The sequence below is a fragment of the Salvia splendens genome, chromosome 18 (genome assembly GCF_004379255.2).
Source record: "Salvia splendens isolate huo1 chromosome 18, SspV2, whole genome shotgun sequence".
Lineage (NCBI taxonomy): Eukaryota > Viridiplantae > Streptophyta > Magnoliopsida > Lamiales > Lamiaceae > Salvia > Salvia splendens.
The window spans coordinates 23,708,061-23,727,334 of record NC_056049.1 but is presented as its reverse complement, the minus strand read 5'-3'; the positions used below and the strand labels follow the sequence as shown (position 1 = coordinate 23,727,334).

The following is a 19,274-nucleotide window of genomic DNA, read 5'->3' as shown; positions in this document are numbered from 1 at the left end:
TCACTAAACTATTATATTAATAATTTAATCTCTTTTTCTTTCTATTTCTTTTTTATTTTATTAATTATATATTAAAACTCGTATCATTTCAAATATGTTATCTCATGAGATAGGGGGAGGGAGTACTATTAAAAGTTATATTCACATTTTATTTAACTTTGACCAAATAGTAACCTTTAAAGTCTTCACTAAACGTTACTCTTATTTCTTTTGTTTACATAATAGCTCAAATTAAAATTTAGTTAGCTTTTTCAATATCTGAAAAATATTTTTGGTTGCTTATCATTAGTTTTGATGACATATGCATTAGGAATTTTAAGCTTGTGCTATCAACAAAATAATTTCAGAACAAAATCGATTATATTAAACTACTAGTAACTAAAATTAAAATCTTGACAGTTCATTTTACATTTTCCAAATACAGTATTCTATTACTAGTATTTTTTATAACCACGTCTCGAAAATCATATTGCTATATAATTTAAATCATTAAAAAAACTTCAGCTTCAGGGGAAGTGAAGAAGAGGAAGAACTACCTTACATTGTAATTCTACAAGATGGCTTCTCCATTGATATAGATATTTACATCGAAATGTAAGTTCATACAATGCCAATTATTCGATTACATTTAAACAAAAATGGACATTTCAATTGCAATTAAAAACAATGGAGGGGCAAAAAACTACCCTCAAATAAATATAAACCTATAAATCAGCAAAGAGATGGTAATTACTCGAATCAACAGCAATGAGCCTCAGCGCAGCAACCGCAGCTGCAAGAGCCATGGCTTGGAAGAAGAGGACGTTGAGCCAATGCCAGTTCTTCTGCAGCGACGTCAGCTTGTGCTTCCGCGCCATCAGATACATGTGGTTCGCCAGAATGAACGTCAGAGGGAACGTGCTCAGCGCTCCCGTGAGGCTCATGAAGTCTCCCAAGAACGGCAGCATTGCTGAGACGAAGGTCGTTATGCCCAAGTAGCCGCCTCTCACCATAATTCTGAACGACAGGTTGCGTGCTGCTAGGGCGCTTCCTTTCAGATTGTACTTTGTATCCAAATATTCGTACATTGGACTTGCAAAGATCTGTAGGGTGTGTGTGTTTTCGTTAATCACCGAGGAACGTTTACTTTTCATGAATCATGATTGATAAGACGCATGATCGAGTATTTTATACTGGTTACCATATTCCTTTCGATCCTACCCTTTCCATCTTAGTAAGCAATAGATTGGTCTATTCTACTTTATATAAGGAAAATTGCCAAAAAATCATGAAGTTTGGTCAAATTCTGGTCTATCCCGCAATTTTCAAAATCAGCAGAAAATGACCCTAGGCGGATTACAGTAAGGGTGGAAAAATTAGGCTTACGTGCAAAGCAATGATCGTATGTAGGAAAGCTGAGATGTTGGCTGCGGCCTTCAACCAGACTGGACCGTGAACGTTACTGAGCAAGTAGGCCGATGCCTCCGATCCATACGCCCAGTAACCAATGAAGGTAACGGCATACATTGGCAGAACACCAACTGTGAACTGGAAATACAGAGCTTTCAACATGTTGTCGACAACTGGCTGCTTCACGGTTGCCTGTCAAGAAGGTGAGTCGATTAGCCAACCGTGCCACCATACAGAAAAACAAAAAAAACTAAACGAGCCGTGAGTTCTTTCAAGAGTCTTAGATTTCTGTGGGACCTGTATTTCTGGAAGCATTCCAGTATTGAATGCAAAAACGAGGTTTGCTGATGCACCGATGATAGTGAAAATTTTGTTTGTCGTTGTTCCGTGAATGCCGTAGTCTCGGGGAGGAGCTTCGATGCCTGTAAAATAAAAAATTGCTTAGTCAGGAAAGAGAAAGTAACACGAAGCAGCAACGAAACTCAGCATCTGTAAATCGAGCTTGCGTAATAAAAATAGACATAGTTCAGCAAAAAAAGGACTAAAAGAAGATGAAGCAATAGAATGGTAGCATCTTTATCAAAACCAAACGCGATTTCGAATAGATGGCCATACCATCTTTTAGAGATAGTCCAATTGCGGTGACAATGTACACCAGACTAAGAACTGTCGAAAATACCAGCCATGCTCGTAGTGCTGATAAATGGGGTACGGCAATTGCAAAAAGGATACACGCGAAGCCAGCAATTGCAATGCAGTATGGAAGCTTCATACCAGACTCTTCATGGAAGAGCGCGTAAAGAGCCTGCATATGATGTCAACAGAATCAACAGATCAGCTCAAGCCTTCGTCTATTCTGTTCGTCTTCTATCGAAACGGAACAAGAGTGGAAAAGCAAGTTACCTTAAGGGCACTGCCGGCTAAAATGATGTATCCGACATTGATCATGAAGAGATTAACATACTGCAGCGCCCACGTAATAGTATAGGCATCGTCACCTACAACACAGAAACCTATCTTAGCAAAACAACACCTTCGTCTCTTCGAAATATGCTCACTATTTGCTCTTACCGTAGATGAATCCTGCCAGGTCTCTATATCTGATATGCCTCTTTCCTCCATATTCGTGAAGCTTGGCTACCAACATATTCGCATACAAAGATATCGCTGTTGCTAAAATTAGTCCTACCACACCACCAATCCAACCCAACGGAACCATAATCGTGCCAGAGTATCCCAGCACGTAGGCACTGTTTATCCCCGTTGTAAGCACAAACCCCACCTGTAACCATGAATCTACACGCGAAATATGAAAAATAAGCCGGAAATGGATAGATAACCGGACGAGCAACTATAATTCAAATCTGGCTCAATCACATCAAAGGATCAGTCTACAAGATTATGATCATAAGGAATCCCTCAATCAAACTGCCCTCAGATGCATAAACCAAACTAAAACCCGAAACGAAATTCGGAAAATCAAAAGCTCTTCAGCCAAATTGCTAACAGAACTGCATTTCTGATGATAAAAGCATAGACTAAAAATCAAAGTGGAGTACTACACAAGAAAATCACCCACTCACTACAAAATTCACAAAAGGTATAAACACCTTGAAAGAGACAGATAACACATCAATTTCATCAAACAATAAATCGATTAATTCCACAGAATTGAATACGAATTAACACTAATTACATACATCAAATTCATGAAGTAGAAGATAATATAACAGTGTAAGGAGCTGAAATCGAGAAACCTTGGCTAATTTGATGGGCGGTATCGGAAATCTCAACAATCACAGAATCCTTAGAAGAGCCAGAGCGGCTCAAAGCGGCGTCGTTTGACTCCGTAGCAACCACCATTACCTCGTCTCGCAAAAGCGCCGATGTTATTCCACCGTCGTCCGCCGAATTGAGGCGCAATCCACCTTCAAAATCAGCATCAAACACCATATCCACACAGCCAAGAGAAAGACACACAGTAATCACACAGTGAGAGTGGAAACAAGCAGGAGCAATGCTTACAGTATGATTAAATGTCAGAAGTCGTCACTCCTCCACGCAATTTGCTGATTTCATAGCTACGATTACGAATTGACGGTTTATTTCTTGGTTTTTTTATTAACTGAAAAGAGGAAATTAGCAGTATTCTGTATAACTACGATGGTTTAGCTTAATTTGTTATTAGTTAGTATTACTGATGCTGCATTTAAAAATATATACTCCCCCGTTTCTCCATACTTTTTTCCTCATAGTTGAGTCATTTCTCTATATAGTAGCAACTTTTTTCTCTCTCTTATTTTATTCTCTCTATTTTATTTACTTTCTACTTATCTATTTATTTAATACATTCAACATCTATTTGTTAAACTCCATGCCGAAAATTTTTGCTAGTTTATTTGACTTTTCAAAACAAAGTTGTTGAAGTAGATCCGAATTTGTGTGAGTATTATTTGCAGTAAATTGCGTCTGCACCTCTATTATTTTGCATTTTATCGATACGTATTTGATAAAAATAGATGATATAAAATGACAGTCTATTAAAATCGATTACTTTTTTATACAAGAAAAGACTTTTTTTGAAATACTAGAACATTTATAGTGGGGCAATTCAACATAAGATAACGTATCGTAACTGTATAACTGATGTAAGCTATATTGTGCATACAATATTCTAAAATACAATTCAATGGGGTGATGAAATTTATTGAACCTTTCATTAGAAAATTTTAAAAAAAATGATAGCTGCTTTCTCATATTCGGAGCTAAGCTTCTTAATCGTAACATCATTTTCCCTAAAAATTTATTTTACTGAATGTAAATGAAAATATTTAATGGAATTTGAATCCTATTTTTAGATATTAAGTTTATAATAAATATTAGTGAAATGTAACATTTATTAATTAAAAATAGTAGAAATAAAGTGTGATATTTAGTGGTGGATGTTTCAAGAATCCTTTTTCTTAAGAACTCTCGTTCTACATGTTGAGAAGAATACATACATGTTTTGGTCTTTCTTTCCCAAACAGTAGTAGGAGGAGTATATGTTTGATTTGGTGTCCCACTATGAGATTTGATAATCTGGTATATTAGTAAATAACATCAACCTATCATTTTATTTAATAATAATAAAAAGGTGCACCACCAATTTTCTCCTGATGTCATCAACCACAAATATCTTGACAATAATGGAGTGGAGAATATTTTATTTGTTTACAATTTATTTTCTTTTTTATTGGAAAATGTTGTTTTTTTTTGTTTAATCAAGAAATGATGCACATTTGAACTTTGCTACTCAAATACATACAAATTGAGTCATTTAACATCTGAGTTTCAAAAGATTGTGTGACAGGTAAACATGGTTTTATACTGTTATAACATATTCAAAGCCTACCAACATATACTCAGATTCTATGCTTCTAGTGAACATGAATTAGGGTTTGGGTTGAATTTATAGATTTTGTGTTGCATTTACAAATCCCTCATTTATTATTTCTTAATTCCCGATTAAATTTCACCTTCACTCATCATAAATTTTAATAAATATATAAAAAAATAATTAAATGCACCTCAGCTGGTAAACACAGCCAATTTAATCAATAGATCAAGTTCGAGTTATAGATAAATAAAAAATCAATACTAATAATTTTCAAAAAAATAATAGTAGTAGAAAAAAATAATAAAATATATAGGACGAAAGAGTGGTAATTTGGTAAGGTCATTAGCTTAGTTGTTTATATTGTCTAATATTTTCTACCAAATTGTTCTATATATCTCTTTGCTTATATAAATATTTTCCATTGTAACGTCATACTAAATGTTGTTTATCAATCCATGTAACAATACATTTAATGTGTTGAAGGAATGTTTCATTCCTTTCGATTTCCATTTAATAATAAGATATTAATGCTTTTTAAATGGCTTATAAATTGCAGTAGTAGTAGTTGTTGTTGTTGTAATCTGTAGTCTGAACTTGAAGTTCAGTTTTTTTTTCCTCACTCATCCAAAAACCCACATAATTAGATAGTTCGTTTATCAAATAAATTTCGCAACAAAAAAGTTCAGCATTTAAATAGTAGTATAGAGTATTATTTTTTATAATTAAGACTAGTGAATTGGGCCAAAATTCAAGCTATCAGGATTTTAAGGCCCATAAACAGAGATGGTGGGTCGATTTTACTGGCTTATCTGGCCCCATTTTAAAATTAAAAAAATATCGTTTTATGTGCTTATTTAGAATCAATTTCTTTTCTTCTAGTCCTTTCATTTGACATTATTTGAATCATCTCTTTTAAATATGAAATAAACTAATAGATATTAAATGTATTTTTATATTATAAAAGAAAATGACTCAAAATTCGTAGAATAATTTGAAATGGAATTCGACTCAAATAACTTGGAATAATAGTATATATATCAGTCCCTATCCCCATCAAACATATAACATTTTATCACATAGCTGCATATATATAAATTAAAAGTCCCCCTTTTTAATACAAATTTCTCGATTCAAAAGAAATGCGTAAACCATAATAAACATAAGCAAATGGAAGTACACATCCTGACTTTATTCGCCATCATCATCTGCCAGAGAGATCGGATAAACTTAGTTATAAAGAAATAGAAAACTTAATCAATTCTCTAAGCCGAGCTTGTTTTAAATTAGTCTCTTTAGAACAATTTAAAACATTTTCAAAATTCTTATATTCTCTTAGAAATTTAGTGTATGTAAATAAACCATAACCTTATTATTTATGGAGGTCATATAAATATATAATGGTAAGAAAATTTAAAAGTGTATATAAGGCCATATGGAGTAGTTTTGAAATGTTGGTAGACAGAATATATAAGGCCACATAATTTTGCTGCAGATAGTGTTTTTTCATATGTCCTTTACAAATAAAAAGTGTAGTCCAAGAGGCAGACATTTGGCCTACATATTTTCCTATTTTGAAACCATTGTTTCTCTTGTCCAAAATTCTTTCATTTCAACTGACAAAACCATCATCCTTTATCTCAACTATCATCAATTATTCGAACCTTTTTGCCCTAGAACAAATTAGATCCTCATAAAACAGATTAAAATATTAATATCTTAATTAATTAAAACTAATATGTATGAACATTGTACCTATGTAAGTCTTCACTATCTCCACTATATTATTCTTGTTGTTTTGTTTAATAAACTACATAGTATATCGAAATTCTTGCATCTTGTGCATAAACTTGAATAGTGGTCTGTTGTAAGTTGGAGTCATGACATGAGAGATGTTCATAGATGTTTATTATTCTATAAGAGAACTCAATTTATTTCAACACATATTCTTATACTACTTTTTTTCTTGATGAAGTACAAAACGTTCTAATAATGGGAGTGGTCAACAACGGAATAGCAATTGAAAAACATTTCAGAACAGAAATAACAATAAAAATTAGTGAAATCAATGTATATACAAAAGCAAACGTTCTAATAATTTGGGTTTCTATACTATTTATGATATGTAATGAGGAACACATTTTCTGTATTTTTTATAATTAGGTCCGACTTGATTTTCAGAAACAATAAAAAAAATCTAAATTTCATTTACAGCTAGGCAGCTGTATTATATATACATATATACATACCACAACATAATCATTTTCCTTCATTGTTTTCATTTCCAAAATATTAAAGCCAGATAGTAATAATTATATATCCCTTAACTTTTCTTTCTTTTAGAGATATGTGGTGAAAAAAAAACACTGTTCCATTAATAGTAAGCAAATTAATTAACCAGGACTTTCAAGAATTAATGTTAATTAGATCTGCAGAAATGGAAGAAACTGGCAAGTATGTGTCCAGTATAAATAAGAATTAATTATATATTATATACATGAGATTTCAGTCACCAAATTTGTTGGATCTTCCTCTTCCTCACCGAATCTCTGTTTAACAATTTTATTCATTTTCACCTCATGAAAATAAATTCAAGAGTGATAAACACTTACTTTGGTTGGAGCCAAATATTGAGTAAATGAGGCCGATAACACGAACCTAGAGACGCTGTTTCGTTGCATGATCTTCACCGGATCTCCGTGTTTGGAGCTACCAAAGGATGAATCCAAAGAGATGGCATGATCCAAATATATGAATTATAGTTAAATATATTACAAAAAAGATGGTATATTAAATATAATGAAAGAAAAAAAAAAAAGAATAGTGTAATTGAGTTGGGATCAATGCGATCCCTTTGGACGCCTCCTTTAGTGGCTGTAAATTCCCCGGCAACGGCAACGGTGACGGAAACGGCGGAGGAGGGAGCTTACATCTCCACACTGTGTGTGGTGTGTGTGTTTTGGAGAAGAAACATATGAAAGTGGCTGAAGAGTACGTCAATATAAAAGACACTGACTATTTATTTTCTAATATTATTTATTCACTTTTGTAATAAAAAAACAGCGTCACCATGCTGAATTTATGTAGTAATTTTTATTAATTTTGGATATCATAATGATTATGTAGCTTTGTTGGATTTAGTGGAATCAGGACAAATTTTATAAATTTATTATGTACACTGTTAAAATACTAAAATAATTATTAGCTTAAAAAAATGCTAAAATGAGTAAAATATTCAAATTGGGCACATGGGCCACCGTAATCACTAATTATTAAAAATTAGTTAAATCAAAGACATAGAATTTTTGGTATGTGACATTTTGGTCCCTAACATATTGTTTTAATATATTTTAGTCCTAAATAAGATCACAAACTTAATGTATGGACCAGAAAAGTATTTTATAGAAAATGTACGGGACCAAAATTGGACTTTAGTCCTAGATTATAATTAAGTTATTAAATTGATCAAACATTTTGACTGTTAATTTTAACAGAAAATGGTTATTTTGGACCAAAACATTATGTTTGGGACCAAAAAGTATAAAAACAATATGTATGAAACCAAAAAGAATTTTAGGAGAAATGTAAGAGACCAAAATTAAAATTCTCATGCTTTTGATGTGAATTAGGTGGCATCAATTTGTGTTAATTTGATTTGTGGGCTGTTGAGATATCATGATTGAACATACTATTGTTTAATTTTCTTTTTACTATTACAGAGTTATTTTTTAATGTAAAATCGAGGTTACCTATAAAACAATCCCACGTCCAAACAAAATGTGGTAATTTATTAATCGTGGGTCAGCAGTTTCTTCTTAGAAATGCCCAAACTAAACAAGTTGGGTGGAAAAATTATTATCATAAATTATGAGTGTAAATGATTGTTGTTACATAAACTAATTTTCTTTAATGATGGCAATGGTCCCATCCATGTTCATGTTCCTCTCCCCACAATTGAAAGCCACACCAAACTTTTCTTTTTCCCTTTTCTTTTTATTTAAATCACTAGATATAAATTATAGTCTTTTTCCATGTGTTTGTGTGGTATGGGCTGTAAATGACAATTAAATTATATTAGAATTTTGTGGTCTTGTTAATGATGTTATTATCATAGATTGACCTGAATCACATACAGTTATGAGATCTCGAAAGATAAGATGAGGTTTATATTAGTCCCTTTTTAATGGTCAACGAATCATGAAATTATGTGGCTATATCATTTTCTGATTTGGGAGGATTTATTTATCTTGATTTTTCATTATTTTATCTATTTTATTCTAACCTTTCACCGTTAGAGATTCATTTGTTAAAAACTTATAATCACGCCAACTATATATTTATGATTTTAGAAAATGTATTTGTGTAATGTAGATCACAATGTCTCCAATCCAAACTATAGCATTAGAATAATTATTATGCAAGCTATATTTATCATATATAAATAGTTGATTGATGGATGTCCTTGAGCTCCCATTAAATTTAAATAAAAAGAATTAGCTGGGTTAGATCAAAAAGTACTAAAGGGGAAAAAAATGAAATGTAATCATGCTGAGTTGTATGACAAACTTTTTCAAAGTCAAAACTTGGATTTGGTTGTTATAAAAATGAATACATTATATTAATATAAATATATAATACACATCTAATGATTTCATAAATATTGAGTATATTTTACAAAGATCAACAAATGGAAATTTGATCATTTTTAACAATTCCAAAATTCCTTTTGGAATGTTTTTGTCTGGCCAAATTTGATTTGGGCGTCACCTGTTGATAACAATTGTTACTTAGAGCATCTCCAATGGCGGACGTCCGGTCGGACATCGCGACGGGCGACCGGGACGTCCGCCATTGTGGCGTTTAGGGTCGGATACGGACGTCCCGTGAGGACGTCGGGTGTCCTCGGACGTCCCAGCGACGGGCGGGCGGACGTCCGCCACTGTGGCAAGGGTCAGACGTCCCGGTCGGACGTCCGGAAATTATTTATAAAAAAAAAACACTCTATATATACGGCTCGTTGAACTTCATTTCAACGCGGAGTGAGCCGGGGATGTTGGATTATGTATTTTTCTTTTTTCGAATGACTATGTATTTTGCTTTTTTTCTAACTATGTTTTTTTTATGTTTTATGAATATGTATTTTTGCCCGTATTTTACTTTCCCGTATTCCGTGTCAAAATTATATTTCTGTTTTTACGTAATTAAATTATTGTGATTTTTTTTATTGCCGGATGTCCTAGTGGGAAGGGCGATGGGAAGGGCGGATTGTGCAGGGGATGTCCTAGTGACGTGGCAGTGGGATGGGAAGTCCTAGTGACGTGGCAGGAGGTGTTTTTGAGATGTCCTAGTGGGATGTCCGCCCACTGGAGATGCTCTTACTTACATTATTTTGGCTCTGTAGCATTTTGAAATCTTCTAGAAGTAAAATATATACCCTAAATAGTAAATAGTCGAGGATGCTAATTGTACGCTGTATACGAATATATACATAAATTAGTCTATTTTAAAAAAAATTCTATCTATAATCAAGTCAAATCCCGTTTCTATTAAAATTCATATAGTTTAGATACTAAACAGAGCTAATATAATAATATATGTGATAAACTTTTTATGAAGATGTTGAATTACCTGAATATAGTACTAAAAAAAGAGAAAATATAGAGATTTAACTGTCTTATACTCTCTTCGTCTCAAGTTATTAGAGACATTTCTTTTGAAAATATAGAGAACAAAGTAAAAGATATGATACTCTATTTTTTTTATTAAAAGAGAAAATGCCGAACAATTCGAAATTGAATATGACCCAAATAATTTGGATTAGAGGGAGTAATAGACATTAAATTTCTAAAAAAAAACGTCAGTTTTATGTCATTAATTTTTCCACACGTGATCGATTTTTCTGATTATAATTCCCCTGAAAATGAGTAATTCATTTTATTATATTATAATAAAACCAATAATTAAGGAAATTGTATTTAGGTTGCTATAATTTATTTAATAATCTTTGGTCGTGCTTTGTTAGTTCAATTAAAATCGTGCCGACTTCGATGAGATATATTTATCAAAAAGAATTATTCATTAATGAGCCCAACTGAAGTAGCAATCTGCCAGTCTGCCTATTTTGATGTAATTTATTCCTATCATTAAATTTAAGGGTGGCCACCATGATTTACAAACCTCAAAACAAAATCCAAATATTCTCCGATGTTATTTGAGTTGTTTATTATACGTGATTTATAAAAATAATCTTTAATGATTTAGCAAATATAGAATAAAATTAGAGAAAAAATACTATTACAATAATAAAAGAATAAAGTTTATTAATAAAGTGAAATGAATCAAGTAATTTAGAACAACTCAAAATAAAATACAAACTCTCAAATAAATGGAAGGAAAGAATACATCTCATAATTTGCAAGTAAGGTTTTAACCTGAAACGTGCAAGCTAAATCTTCTTAATTTACCCTTCAACATAACATGTCATCATAAATCCTAAATCCTAATTAAGCACTCTTATTTTGTCAATTAGTGCTCAAGTTAGATTTGTAAATAATAGACACATGGGTGTAACTAAAACAACTTTATGTACCAAATTATTGAAAAAGTTGTTGCAATGTCTTGTGTTTAAGCTAATTAGCCATCAACCATGATTTATGCTTCGCACGATTTTAAATGTGAAAGGCAATTGAAAGGAAAAATTAAAGCGTGTGTGAATGAAAAATGTATGTACATGTGTGGACTATATTATTAGATTAGCATAATCTATGTATACATATACATATATATTGTTTGTTAGCTTTTCGATTCAAACTTGTTTATCTGTTGCTTGTTTTTGTGTATTTTGTCTGTGTCATTTTCTTTCTTTTAGTTTGTTTGACGCGATGAGTGCTTTCTGATGTGTATTTTATGTGATTGTAGTCAAAACTTCTCCTTCGACTTGGAATTGTTGCAATGTGTGACCACCACTCATCTCTGAAGATGAGGTTGACGAATAACATGAATATGTTCCTTGTTCCTTTACTTCAATTTTCTTGTTTTTATATTGCCTTTGGATAGTATTCTATTTATTGATATGTTAATTTGTTATTCTTTTAGTATTACTTGTATTCTAAATTGTTTCTATATACCAAATCTCTTTGGTTTGATTTCATAATATTTACGAAATTAGGTGAACCTCCCAATTAATGGGACGAATGAGTTGCGTGATGTGTATAAGTCAAGCATAAAAGCATACAGAATATATTCAATAGTAATAAGTAGTAGTACTATCTAACAACTTTATTTTATTTTTAAATTTAAAACAAACCTTTTATTTTAGTACCGATCGACGACATAATAATTGGGCTATTGGGGTGGGACAAATACTCTTTCACCAAATATATTTGTCTAGAGTCTAGACCTATATATATATATATAGATCTCCAATTTTATTTTGTTTTTTTTTTGTGTTTCTATATTATGGATAAAATAAATGCTTCAAACCAAATATAGGGACTAGGGAGTATAAACTTTGGAATATTACCCAAAGCAACCTAATTTAATTAGTCTAGAGGTTGGATCCATAAAACTGAAAATATAAACAAAAAATCATTTAGTTATAATTCAAATGTATGAAAATGTAATTAGATAATTTTTACTAGAGGTTCGATTTAGAGCTGTTGTAAGAATTGAGATCATTTTTACACTTGTAGATGAGATTGGATAGAACACTTGTTTTATATAAGCTGATTTTGTTATTCTTTTATTTTTATTTTTATTCTAAATCCCTCATATATTACCTATTAAGTTGCTCGTCAATTTTGACACAAATCATTTAATGATGATATGTTGATAAACATAGTAACTATATGCACACTAGTGAAACATCAATGGACCACTAGCACGCTTTTCTTGTGGTAGTTCATGCTTGGCCCCCACCTCCCACATTAACTATTTCATCAACTACATTAATATTTTGTACCTTCTTCAATGCCAAAAATAACATATCAAAAACTTACATTGGTTTATATTGAGGTAATGTAGTGGAATATTTATTTATAGGAAATAGTCCAGAAAAAGAGTTTCTATTTTTAAGAAACAAAGATAATACTCCCTCCGTCCACGAAAAATAGGACACATTGTGAATGTCACGAGTTTTAATGTGGAATTGGTAAAGTAAGAGAGAAGGGACTAAAGTAAGAGAGAAATAGTGTTAGTGGAATGTGTGGTCCGTATTATTAGTAAGAGAGAAGGGAAAAAAGTAAGAGATAAGCTGTTGAAAACTTTTCTTTTTTAAATATGCTCTATTTTTCATGGATAATCAAAAATGGCAAATGCGCTCTATTTTTCGTGGACGGAGGGAGTACGTATTTATAATGGTATGACAATTTTAATCATGAAGTGACTTTTCTCTTTGGAAAAATAGAGTTGCTAGCTAGAGATGGTATGCAATGTAGCCTAAATAAACGTAACGATATTATTATGTGCTTTGTTCTGTATTTGTAGCGATTACACTAGCTTGTCTTATAGAATGATTTTGTGTTAGTTTTAGACTGGTGTGTTTTTACTCTTTTTTAACGAATCCGTTTTATTGAACTTGATTAATGCAAATTCAAAAATTTTATCTATACCAAAAAATATGTTATTGTTGTTGTTTATATGTGTGTATATATATAACATAATAACAAGGTGAAGGTACATATGTCTCATCTTTATTGTGCAAGAATATAACTCCCACGAATCCTTGCAACCCATTTGGTGGAGAATTTGGCCTTTGGAAAAAGATATAATACTATATAACTTTTCAAATTTTTGTTTTCTGTGTGCATATTATTTATTCCCTTCATTATTAATAATGACAATATGTATGTTTTTTAAATCAAATATTTTTTCCCTATTATTCTAGTGGTGTGATATATAACTCCCCAATCTATTAACAGTAAATTGACGGAAAAATTGTGAAATTGGGTCATATTTTGATTCGTCCTGCAATTTAAAAATCAACGATTTAATCTCAATTTTCATAGAACAAAAGTCGTTGACGTGTAATATATTGTTGGGGTTTTCAACCAAACAACACCATTTTTTCTATGAATGGACGACAAAGTTTAACTCACTGGCAGTGATGTCCACATATGATTTATCCGGCCACAAACATTTTCATAAAAAAAATCTCCGTGGAATAATTAATGATAAATACAAATTTCTCATCTAATGCTTTAAACAAAAACCTCACTGATGTAATGACAGATTTATGAAAGCCACCATTTATGCTTTTTAAGATTAAGTACTCTATTGGTCGATAGTAAATCTTGATGATTTAATTACAGACGTATACGCATGTAAATATTGATAATTTAATATCAAACGTACACGCATGTATTACTTATCTTTTTTGACGATAGTCAATGTCACATTTTCCGTATCACATTCCTAAATTAACTATTTTAAGTAATAGTTGGTGTAGAACTAAAATTTATTAGTATAATATAATATACATCATAATTAATATTTATATGAAAGTTTGAGAGTTTAAAATTTTACGTACCCTACTTATGAATTTATTAACTCTAATAATCAAATTTTATCTTATAAATGATAACAAATTAAAAAAAAATTAATATACACTGATCTGAATACAATAAAATTTTGATAATAAGTACAAAATTCAATGAAAGGATATAACATTAAAATCATACAAAAAATTAATGTAAAGAATATGTGAAAAATTCATATAGTACATGAAAAATAAAATTCCCACTATTCACTCTTTGTTAACTACAAATTCATGGCTTATTAGCAAATAATTATAACCTATGTAAAAAAATACTCTCTCCGTCTACAATTAGTAGTCTTGTTTTTTCCTGTAAGAATTTTAAGAAATATAATTATATCAATTGAAAATGGTAGTGAAATATGAGTTTCCTTTTTCTATATTATAATGAAACTCTTTTTTTTTAATTGGATAAAAGGCTCAAAATAAAAAAAAATTGTAATTCCTATTGTCGACCAGCTGAGAGACTAGTGAGTACTAAATTCGTGCACGTAACTATAAAATTGGTACACAGATTGAATGAGATGAAGTATGATGTATATTGCCATTTTATCAATAATTCATATTTCTCTTATCAAAGTATGATAAGTATCTTATCTATATGTATATTTATAATTTATATATATCCAGCTAATGAGATTCATGCACGTTGATGTTCAACCATCAACGTCAATAATTAGCATTCTACATCCCTACTCAAAACTTTGAAATCGACATGAATGTTGAAATTTAAGTAAATCCCATGATTGAAAAACACAGGCCATCCTTTTTTTTAGAGGGAATATCATTTTAGGCACACGAACTTTGACAAAGTATCATTTTAGGTCCGTGAACTTTGAAAATATCATTTTAGGTACACGAACTTTGAGTTAGTATCATTTGAGGTCCTTTTTACTATTTTCATGTTTTTTTGGACGAAAATACCCTCAATACAATTCATTTATTCCTAATACAATTCATTTCCTAATACAATTCATTTATACTCATTTTTCCTACTAAATGTTATTTTTTGGCACCATTATTTTTTCTTTTCGCTCTTCTCACAATATATTTATAAATGTTATTCATTCATGAAGTATACTCAGTTATTTAATTGATCTCTATGTGTCAAATTTATATATTACAGTAAAAATTAATTAAGAACATCAATCATGCAATTAATATACAAAATGTTTTACAGAAAGGTATGCATAATTACGTTATGTGAGGTAGTAATTATGAAAATATAAGTACAATATTATACAGCAGTTTATTGCATGGGAATTACAGAAAAAGGAGTTTGTGACAAGTATGGAGTTTATGGATTAATATTACAGCAATTTATTGCGTGGAATTGCAGCAATTTATTTATATAAGCAGAAGATTCGTACACCGAAATATGTAGAAATTACACCATGAATTGACATATAGATTAATTTTGGTATTATCGAATTGTGATGAAGAAAATATACGGATTGTGAGGAAAAATGAGTATAAATGAATTGTATTAGGAATAAATGAATTGTATTAGGAATAAATGAATTGTATTGAGGATATTTTCGTCCAAAAAAAACTGGAAATAGTAAAAAGAACCTCAAATGATACTAACTCAAAGTTCGTGTATCTAATTAAATGATATTTTCAAAGTTCACGGACCTAAAATGATACTTTGGCAAAGTTCGTGTACCTAAAATGATGTTCCCTCTTTTTTTTAATATAAATAAAAATGTTCAAGCCTAAAAGGGAGGCACGGACCATCTACTTAACTACGTAAATGTATAGCTTGGCCGGTGCATGGGTGCTTTGTCATGTGTTTTCGATTCAGGCATTAGGATTTGGGGTTTAGGGGTCGGCATGCATGTGTGTTGTCTATTTACTTTCGTTTTCTTGTGTTCGTTACTATTTCTTTTCTTTTTTTTAATAAATTAGGGTAGAACGTTTGTTTTCATTTATGCGTTAATTTTGTTTTTTTTTTTCAATTGTTTTGATTCTAAACTGTTTCTATACCGTTACTTTGTTGATCGCCAATTTGGCTGGACATTTATTTTTAGTTATAATTGATGGTGAAGAATATGTGGTGTTGATCCAAGTTTGATGAAGTGGAATGTGTAAAATGAAAGTTAAGCTAGTGAAAAAGGACCACAATATAGCAGGGCTCTGTCTCCCTTCATTTAGAGTTGCATGGAATTTTGATGCCATAATATTAATTTTGTGTACTACTCTCTCCGTCCGTGAATAGGAGTCCCATTTTTTCATTTTAGTCCGTCCACGAATAGGAGTCCCGGTTCACTTTTACCATAAATGGTAATAGGGTCCCACCTTCCACTAACTTATTTCAATCACATTTCATTTAAAAGTAATACACACAAGTGGGACCCCCATTTCACTAACTTTTTCCACTATTTTTCTTAACATTTCTTAAAACCCGTGCCGCCATGAAATGAGACTTCTAATGATAGACGGAGGGAGTATAACATATGCCATGTGAACTCATTGTACTTTAGAGGACCACTTTTCTTCTTACTTGTTTCACTCGAAAAGTCGACGTATTATATGTTAGACTGTTTCAAGTCTATATAATCACATAATATATAAAAAATTTGGTGGTATATATGGTTAATTTGAGAAGTACTTGAGTGCGCGCACGCCCTAGTTACATACAAGCATTCAATTTTTTTTTATAAATAAAAATGCTCAAGCCTTACAGGCGGGCCAGAAATTGTTACAGAGAACAAGAAAAAGCAAAAGCCAAACAGCTAGAGCGACACACAAATCAAGACCAAAGACAAGGCCGCCCAAGAAGAGTCCCAACAACAAACCTACAGAAGTAACAAAACAAGCCAACACCAGCACAAAATCAGACAACTCACACAAGGATAAAGTTGTCAAACCTGAAGACCATACCCCCATCCGTTCGAGCTATGTGTGTTGTCTTTGCCTGACCATCTCCTCAAATCATTTAACTTTTCGAGAACTTATTCAGGGGAGAAGGGAAAATCATTGCACCAACCCCGAGTCCACAAGCCAAGCTGCCAGAAAAGTTTCATTTTTTTCAAAATCCCAGTTCAGATTAAGCCTTGAAAGACCACCTTGTTCCAGATATTCCAAAATGGACCATGTAATGACATAGAACAGTGACATCCAAATCTTCCTGTCAAACCTAACAAAAGGCGCCTCATTTCAAGAGAGAAGACTTGCCTTTGCTTGGTTTGGGAGATAGTAAAAAAAGTTCCATTAATGACAACAGTAGTACCATAGAGCTGCTGGAGAATCTACATACAAGCATTCATATTTACTGTGTTTGGATATTAATTGGGGTACTTAAATGCTTAATTAGGTATTAAATCAAAGTTTGATAAGTGTTTTGTTATGGCGCTTAAGAACTGAACTACACAACGCGCACATGAGACCAACCCTTCAAGTATAAGTATATTCAATAAATCATCATATGTAAAATATGATGATAATAATTATAGTGGTTTATCTAATCAACTTGTAATATCTCCCTTCAAGACAAAAAAGAAAAAAAAAAACTTGTAGTAATTCCTAATACTATAACATCATGAAAGCTTCAGCCACACACTCAAATAAAAGTACATTAAAGCTTAATTTTTCAAAAGGGCTGTAATTGAAATAATTAAGAAAGAGATTATTTTGAGCCAACAAAATTTAAAGTAATATTTGAAAATAATGTATCCTAAGGCAAGTATGATATAACCTTAAAGAAAAGAGTTAAAAGGCATTTGGCTTAGACATGGGTTAAAGAAAAGAGCTAAAATGCAAATCCCTCATAAAATTGATGAAATCACCATCACAAATTTCTATTTGTGGGGATCTTATGTTTGACTATTTTTGTAGTTGCTTCCTTTCCTATCTTTATCCTTTTTTATTTCTCTCTTGATGATTATGTATGTTTTCCATAACTACTTTTCAATTGAAGTTTTGCAAGAAACATTAGTATATGTGCACTTTGGTTGGTTGTGAAAATGAGAGCAAAGTATTTTTTTTTTCTTTCCTAATAATTGGTTGTTTTGTAAGCCATATCTGTACATGGATCATCATAGTCCCACTCCCATTATAGCTCAAGTTTTTCTTGTACCCTCATAAACTATGGAGTACCAAGTTTGATATTCTAATAAAATTAGTGTTATTATTAACCATTAATGTCGATAAAGATACAATAGCAAAATCTTAGAAACATTATTTTGATAGCTCGATACCCAAAAAAGGTTATGGGCTCAATGCAATAGAAACAAATGGTTGTGGTTTAATATAAAGTATACTATTGTACATTCATTTTATGGGAAAGTAATTAAAATAGTGAGTTCAAGCTGTCTACTTTTATGTTTGTTTATTGCTATTATCACACACCACCAAGACAAATATTCTAATTTTCTGAGAAATATTAAATGATTTTTTTTTGAGATTATTTTTGAAGAAAAGAAAGATTAAACAAATTTCGAGTATTGAAGTGAATAAAATACATAAGAATGTTAAATAGTTAAGAAGGAGCCCAACTTGAAGAAATAGTTTTGGCCCAAATAAATTAAAGAGTACTATTGGGCTGAAGTCCCTAATTCAATCAAACTCTCGTTTTTCATCACAAAATAAATAAGATAAGATTGATATAAGTTGATTCATATTGACTTTTGAAAGAGTGAAACTCTATATATAACTGTTAAATGTTCCAGTAATATTATTTCTCGTTAACAAGAAAAAATATATAAGGAGTTTAAAGCTCAAGTTTGTTGGTGAGGCGTTTTTCTCCGATTAGTGACATATCCAGATCAGTTTGAGGAGTCAATTGCCGATCGATATATATATATATTCATTTTCTTTTTATATCTTTTGTTCTATTGTTCTTTTTAATATAAAATTGCATTAAATCTAGTTTTTGCGACGCCATTGACCTTATTAAATTCAGCCTTTAAAGTAATGTCGATTTTATGATGCGACAACTCAGCTCCATACTTGTAAGTTGAGGTTCAATTCAATTTT

At 31.3% G+C, this 19,274-nt stretch overlaps 1 protein-coding gene and 1 long non-coding RNA gene across 3 annotated transcripts; both read right to left on the bottom strand.

The window, feature by feature from the left end:
* Window positions 1-545: 545 nt before the first annotated feature.
* Window positions 546-3,560, bottom strand: LOC121777567 (proline transporter 3-like). 2 transcript variants are annotated; one of them, XM_042174864.1, is made up of 8 exons: window positions 3,415-3,560; window positions 3,147-3,317; window positions 2,461-2,685; window positions 2,293-2,387; window positions 2,005-2,194; window positions 1,687-1,811; window positions 1,366-1,581; window positions 546-1,082 (listed from the first exon to the last, which is right to left on the bottom strand). In XM_042174864.1, the coding sequence occupies exons 2-8, from the start codon at window positions 3,250-3,252 to the stop codon at window positions 705-707; spliced, it is 1,335 nt and encodes a 444-aa protein (XP_042030798.1). In that variant the 5' UTR covers window positions 3,253-3,317; window positions 3,415-3,560; the 3' UTR covers window positions 546-704. The 2 variants fall into 2 exon arrangements, with proteins under 2 accessions (XP_042030798.1, XP_042030797.1); XM_042174863.1 differs by lacking the exon at window positions 3,415-3,560 and having other exon boundaries at window positions 3,147-3,408.
* Window positions 3,561-5,758: 2,198 nt separating this feature from the next.
* Window positions 5,759-7,785, bottom strand: LOC121776066. Its single transcript, XR_006045228.1, has 2 exons — window positions 7,378-7,785; window positions 5,759-5,973 (listed from the first exon to the last, which is right to left on the bottom strand). It is a non-coding gene; the product is annotated as an uncharacterized LOC121776066 (long non-coding RNA).
* Window positions 7,786-19,274: the final 11,489 nt, after the last annotated feature.